The sequence below is a fragment of the Notolepis coatsorum genome (assembly GCF_963971535.1).
Source record: "Notolepis coatsorum genome assembly, chromosome: 9".
Classification (NCBI taxonomy): domain Eukaryota; kingdom Metazoa; phylum Chordata; class Actinopteri; order Aulopiformes; family Paralepididae; genus Notolepis; species Notolepis coatsorum.
The window spans coordinates 132,161,853-132,168,695 of NC_140173.1; the positions used below are offsets into that span (position 1 = coordinate 132,161,853).

The 6,843-nt window shown below is 44.7% G+C and overlaps 1 protein-coding gene across 1 annotated transcript in view; it reads right to left on the minus strand.

The window, feature by feature from the left end:
- The window catches only part of LOC311234104 (carbohydrate sulfotransferase 15-like), a 37,243-nt gene extending 30,821 nt beyond the window's left edge, over window positions 1-6,422 (minus strand). The window contains exons 1-3 of the mRNA XM_084321218.1: window positions 5,992-6,422; window positions 5,197-5,536; window positions 805-948 (exon numbers count right to left, since the gene is read on the minus strand). Of these exons, the coding sequence (XP_084177344.1) occupies window positions 805-948; window positions 5,197-5,536; window positions 5,992-6,411 (904 nt within the window). The 5' untranslated portion in view covers window positions 6,412-6,422. The remainder of the gene's footprint in view (window positions 1-804; window positions 949-5,196; window positions 5,537-5,991) is intronic.
- Window positions 6,423-6,843: the final 421 nt, after the last annotated feature.

Consider the following 6,843-nt stretch of genomic DNA (forward strand, 5'->3'; position numbering starts at 1 on the left):
AGCATCTTGACTGGAAACATCACTGCCTGGTATGGAAACAGCACGGCACAGGACAAGAAGGCCCTACAGAGAGTGGTGCGCTCAGCCGAGCGTACCACGGGTATTGCACTACCTCCCCTGCAGGTTCTATACAACAAGAGGTGCAAATCCAGAGCCTGCAGAATAATGAAAGACCCCCACCACCCCAATAACAGCCTGTTTCAGCTGCTGAGATCAGGCAGACGCCTGCAAACCCCAGCTACTAGGACAGAGAGGCTTAGGCTTAGCTTCTTCCCCCAGGCCATCAGAGTCCTGAACAATGAACATTGAGTACCACAGAACACTGAACTATCCACACATAAGCACACATGAGCACACACACGACACGCACGCTGTGCACGCTCACACACTAGCAGCCACTTTAACACTTTAACATGAGCGGGCACACACTCATGCCGCACACACCCACACTTATTGCCAAAAGGAAAGGCCACTTTAAATTAGTATTAGCAACAGTAACAGTGTATTGCACTACCAAAGCTACCTAGCATGTCCTATATGCTCTGTAAATAACTATGTACAGATACCGAGATGTCACACCATGTTACCTGTTACCTGTTATTGCACAATGTTTTTGTATTGGATTCTATTATATGTTGTACCCACTGTATTGCACAACGTTGCGGGCAAGACCACCCGCATTTCATTGTATACTCGTATACCGTGACAAATAAAACTCTTGACTTGACTTGACACACACACACACACACACACATCATAAATCCAATACACTCTAGAAAAGATGTGTTTTAAAGCTGTATTTACCTGTGATGAGCTGGAGCTTTCTGTGATCTCTGGATGTATTTCCTATTATGCCTTCCTGGATGTGGTAAGCTGCCAGGTCGAAAAGGTCCAGGTAATCTCCCAAAGGGAACCGATCCTGGAGGCCATCTTTAAAACGGATATAACCTGTACCACAAGGAACCACAAAACCACCATAATTTGGCTTACATATTCACTGACTCATTGGCCATTTTGCTTTTTTAATTTTTTTTAATTTCTAGAGATCAATGACTTGTTTTGATTTTATATTGTTGTATTTACATGTTCGAAATAAAGATTTCAAATAAAATAAAATAAAGGTGCTGTGCCTGTGAGCACATTCACACACCGACAGCAGAGGCAACCAGGCAAGGTGCCAACCTGCTCATCGGGAGCAGTTGGGGGTTAAGGACACTTCGATATGCTGCTGGGAGGAGCCGGAATCAAATCATAAACCTTCTGATTACCAGATGACCACTCTACCTCCTGAGCCACTGGCCCTTATACTCTCTATATCAAGAACAAGCACGAGCCACTGGCGCCCTTATACTCTATATCAAGAACAAGCATGAGCCACTGGCGCCCTTATACTCTATATCAAGAACAAGCAGGAGATCTTCCAGACCCAAGGGCGGTGTTGGCGGTGCCAGTGGTAGAATGTGAAAGTTGTTTGGTTAGCTAATGCTATCAGCCCATATCATTACACCATCACTGTCTTTTAAAGGCCTTGCCAGGCTCAGTTGGTAAGCTAGTGTGATATCATGTGAATCTTACCAGGATTTACCAGGAATCCATATTGATACCAAAAATGCTTAGTTTACCCGAAAGGGGGCTAAATATTGCTTCAAAGTAATAGCTTCTTTACCGCAACTCCTCCAATCTCTAACGACGATCCCCCGTTTTTCAGGGTGTAATGTGTGGAGTGTGATGTACAGAGCGTGATGTAGCAGAGTGTGATGTACAGAGTGTGATGTACAGAGTGTGATGTACAGAGCGTGATGTAGCAGAGTGTGATGTCCTGTGTGCCTTGGGGGGAAAAGAGGTGAGCATACTTCACTGCATACCATCAACTACTCACCACTGACACCCACCAATCTCAGACCATGATCTATTTTGCGAAATATATAGGCCATACTTAGGGATGTCCGATATTATCGGCCTACCGATATTATCGGCCGATATCGGCATTAAAATGTGATATCGGAAAATATCGGTATCGGTTTTCAAATTTCTTTATTTTAATTTTTTTTTTTTACATTTCTAGAACCTTTATTTACCCAGGCAAAAGCAAGTAAGAACAAATTCTGACTTTATTTATTGTCAAAAGTATGCATAATGTGTTAATTCCACAACTAAATAAATTATTCCGTTTTTTGGGGGGGAAACCCTGCATATTTCGGTATCGGTTGATATCGGTTGATATCGGTATCGGAAATTAAGAGTTGGACAATATCGGTATATCGGTATCGGTAAAAAAGCCAATATCGAGCATCCCTAGCCATACTGTATATATTGCCGTTACGTAATTGTCTGGAAAGAGTCCATTTTCACCCGTGTGTAGAGCTTAGGTTTTTTTCAGAGCCTGATGGTCAATAATATCTGCATGTATGTTCCATTGGAACAAAGACAGGAGTCAGACGTAACATAGCCTGGCACTTTCAACACCCACAAAGTCCGCTGCTGCCGCTTCTTCAGATGGAGCCACGTGATCAGTGCTGTCAGCGCGGATAGCCGTGTGTGATCCCCACACCAACGCTGGCTGCTTTTGGAACCGGAATGCAACGCAAACCACTCAATTAGCACTAAAAACAAAAGGTGGCACCCTAACCCACCATTTACATTTACATTTAGTCATTTAGCTGACGCTTTTATCCAAAGCGACTTACAAGTTCTGTACGACAAGCCATCAGGAAGGGCACAACTCTATCAGCTGAGTAACAATGTTCGTCAAAGTGTTGAGTGCTACAGTGTAGGTTAGTTTATTAGGACAAGTGCATGGCAGTATGGTTAGTTAGGGTTAGATAATTTTTTTATTTTTTATTTTTTTTATTCAGATAATGGTTGAAGAAGTGCGTCTTTAGTCGACGGCAAAAGATTGGACGTGTTTCGGCTGTCCTAACTAGGGTGGGTAGTTCATTCCACCATTGTGGGGCAAAGACTGAGAATAGGCGACTTCTCTTTGATGACCCTCCCGGAGTTTGGATAGGAGTAGGTCTGAGGCGGCCAGAAGAAGCAGAGCGTAGGGGTCTTGAGGGTGTGTAGTTAGAGACCATTGACCGGAGGTAGGCGGGAGCAGTTCCCTTTGCCGCACGGTATGCTAGGTCGAGGGCCTTGAAGCGGATTCGTGCAGCAATGGGGAGCCAGTGCAGGTCCCTAAGAAGTGGGGTGACATGGGCCGACTTCGGTAGGTTTGAGATCAGGCGGGCCGCTGCGTTCTGAATGAGTTGAAGAGGCTTAGTGGCAGTGGCCGGGAGGCCAGCGAGCAGTGCGTTGCAGTAGTCGAGGCGGGAGATGACTGTTGATTGGACGAGGAGTTGGGTGGATTCTTTTGTCAGGAAGGGGCGGATCCTTCTGACGTTGCTCAGGAGGAATCGGCAGGTTCTGGTTGTCGCTGCGATGTGAGCAGAGAAGTTCAACTGGTCGTCGAGGACAACACCAAGGTTCTTGGACAACAGAAGCCTTGAGCACCACTTACAGGTTAGAGAGTTCCTCCGCAGAGATTATAGCTGAACACTTGTTCTTTTCGCACATCAGAGGGCTTTTTATATCTGCATTCTCTCTGTAATACAATCTGTCTACTCTGTTTTTACATAAATGCTATTGTACATTAAATATTGCTATGTCATCAATGTGTTGTAAGTATTATGCTAACCTGATGTGCCAGATGCACAAATAGCTCACATACAAACACACTTCTTTAATCAATATCTGAATAATTCTTTTTTAAGAAAACTAATATTTTTACTGTCTTATACTATCATGCACTCTTTCTACTACACTAAGGGCTAGATCCACAAAGAATGGATTGCACGGAGCAAGTTGCACCCTTACTTACAATTCATTATGAATTGAAAATGGGGGACCCTGACGAAAGTCTTTCTCTGGTCTACATGCCCTTAACAATTGTGTGTATTGAGCCATACTGTATTGTACCCATTCTTAATAAAATGTTCATTCAATCAATCAATCTGCACGGTGATTGATTGAATGAACCTTTTATTAACAGATTGCAGAATGGGTACAATACAGTACGGCTCAATACACACAATTGTTAAGGGGATGCAGACCAGAGAAAGACTTTAGTCTTGTTTACATCAGGGTCCCCCATTTTCAATTAATTATGAATTGTAAGTAAGGGTGCAACTTGCTCCGTGCAATCCTTTCTTTGTGGATCTAGCCCTAAGTCTTTACTACTATGCACTCATCACTGCAGCACCCACGTTTCAGCACTGTTTGATGAACATTGTTACTCAGTTGTGAGAGTCGTACGCTTTCTGCTGACTTGTCGTACAAAACTTGTAAGTCGCTTTGGATAAAAGCGTCAGCTAAATGACTCAATCGAAATGGAATCATCAGGAACAGAGAAGATCTCTGTGGATGTGAGCAAATAGACCCCAGACTGTCAGCGTGATGTGAAGTCCTGGGTCATGTGTAACAAACTCTACAGATATTGTTATAGCGATATGTGTGACTAATTAAACATTTGCAAAACAGGAAAAGGGCGAAGGCTTAACCAAAACCGCCTGGGGCGGTTACCCTCTACATCTACAAACATTAAAAGAACAGTGTATACAATACAATTGGCTGTATTAGAGGGTGGGAGAAGCAGGCGGGGTGGGTCCGGGTCGTTGTAAACAGCGACTCCTACAGTTCGGTCGGGGCGCCTGCTAAGCGCGGATAGGACCTGAGTGGGATAGTGTGATCCTTCCACACGCTACGCCCTCTCAGGGAGGATCCGCGCTGCCAGGTGAAAAGAAGCGGTTGATTGGCTGGACGTGTGTCGGAGGAAGCACGTGATAGCCTCCACTCTCCCAGATGATCTGACTGTGGGGGGTAGGTGCGCAGCGACCAGGAAGGGATTGGGAATTGGCATATGACTAACATTGGGATGGGAGAAAATCGGAGGAAAAAGGAGGGGGAAAAAGATATATAAAAAAAAAAAAAAAAAAAAGCGTATACCAATGTGATACATGTACTGTATTTAGGCAACTGTATAAATACTGGGAATGCCTGATTATTGAGGTTCCACTCTGCCTAGAACTATCTGTCAGAGGAACCTGCTCGCAAGCAATAAAAGTTGAGTGAACATGTAAGAAATCGCCACGACAACAACCACAAACAACAGGTCGTAGAAAATCCACATAAGTCCGTCAGAATACAGGTAAGAGTTCTCACCGAAGCGTTTCCTGGTCCACCAGTGTGGCTCCTTCATGGTGGTGTACCTGACCTCAGGATGGAGCAGCAGTCTGTTGAACAGGTCCGTCGTGCCACACTTAGGCTGGCCAATAATGTAGAAGTAGGGCAGGCAGCGCAGGCGGTACTGTTTGCCATCTCTATAGTACAGACGTTTGTCGAACTTAGTCCTCAGAGAGTCAAAGACATTTTTGAAGCTTTGCGAGCGAAAAGTGAAAAGGTTCTTCCTGCCTGGGTTGACGGTGGTTTCACCGGGGAGCTCCTCGTGCCAGCAAGGGCTCTTGACGCTGGACAGGAACTGGCGAGGAATCGCTGAGAATAACTGTGGAGTGGACAGTGATAAAATTAGGCAAAAGGTGGCTCTCAGATAATTAACCTTTAGCAACATTTAAATGAGAGGTAACGGTTTACATGCACTAGATGTTCATAACACATTCATTACTCATCTATTAATCCATTGTGCTGGTGAAATAGCACATACAGTGTTGTAGTGTGGTTTAAAAACAAATTTGTTAACAGACCCTGTGTGCTGTCTGTCTGAAGCTGCCCGGCTCACTCAGCCAGAATTGAGATAACTCAGCTAATGGCTATGACATCGATTACACTACTGGTAAGTATGTCATACCACTTCTGAATAGTAATGAATATGTTGAGTTTAATGTAAATTATTAGCAAATAATATTGTATTTCTTATGGCCATGTGTTTACGTTCATCAGTGAAGATTGTTCCATCCCAAGCCAACACGACTCGAGTGAAAAACTGTTTCCAGAACTTACATGGGAGTCGGTGTCAATTACAACCCTTTCTTCTGTGACTTTGCGGGGAGCGTATTCAAGTTTGGAGCTGATGCTTTCGACCAGCGGTTTCAGATCTAAATAATTATCATCAGCGGAAGGTTCCGGGGCAACGGTGCCGATGGGGAGGGACCTGAGCTGAAAGGGGGGCGGGGTCAGCAGAATTCCGTTCCTGTCCCAGGTCAGGATGTAGGAAGCCATGATCAGGAAGGTCAACGTCAAACCCAACAGGAAGCTAACCACTTTTACTTTCGTGATATTCCTCAAAGCCGCCAACGACCATCGAGGATCCCGCTTGACCTCGAGACCTTCGGGTGAGTCCGCGCGACTGTGGTCAAACCAGCGCAACGCGGGCCTCTTCCTGTATTTGTTTACCTCTGTAGAGTCGTGTCTGTCATCCATTTGGGGAATTCCCTCATATTTGTCGTCTGATAGTGACATACTGACGCGAGGGCAGTGGCAGACATGTAGGGGAGGGAATGAGAAAGTCGGAGGGTAGTTTGTCTTAGAAAAGTGTTAAAGGTTCATCTATTGGAGCTTGTGTGTCACATGTGGGGGGGAAAAAACATTGAAACATCCATCCAGCGTAGATCAAAACATGGCGACATGGAGGTCACAGTTTCCCTCCAAATGTGCCCTCATTGGTTCCATGTCTTCAGCTGGACCTCCTGTAAAACCAAAAACGTACTGTATCAAGTTGCATCAAAAGCAGTTGTTAAAACACAAGGGTAAAGCAATTTATTTCGGCATGAGGGTTGAGCAGTAGCAGAGTTCCACTTAAGACAAGGTCATTTTCCACACTTCTGAAGGACCATGTGTTGTGTGTTATACTGA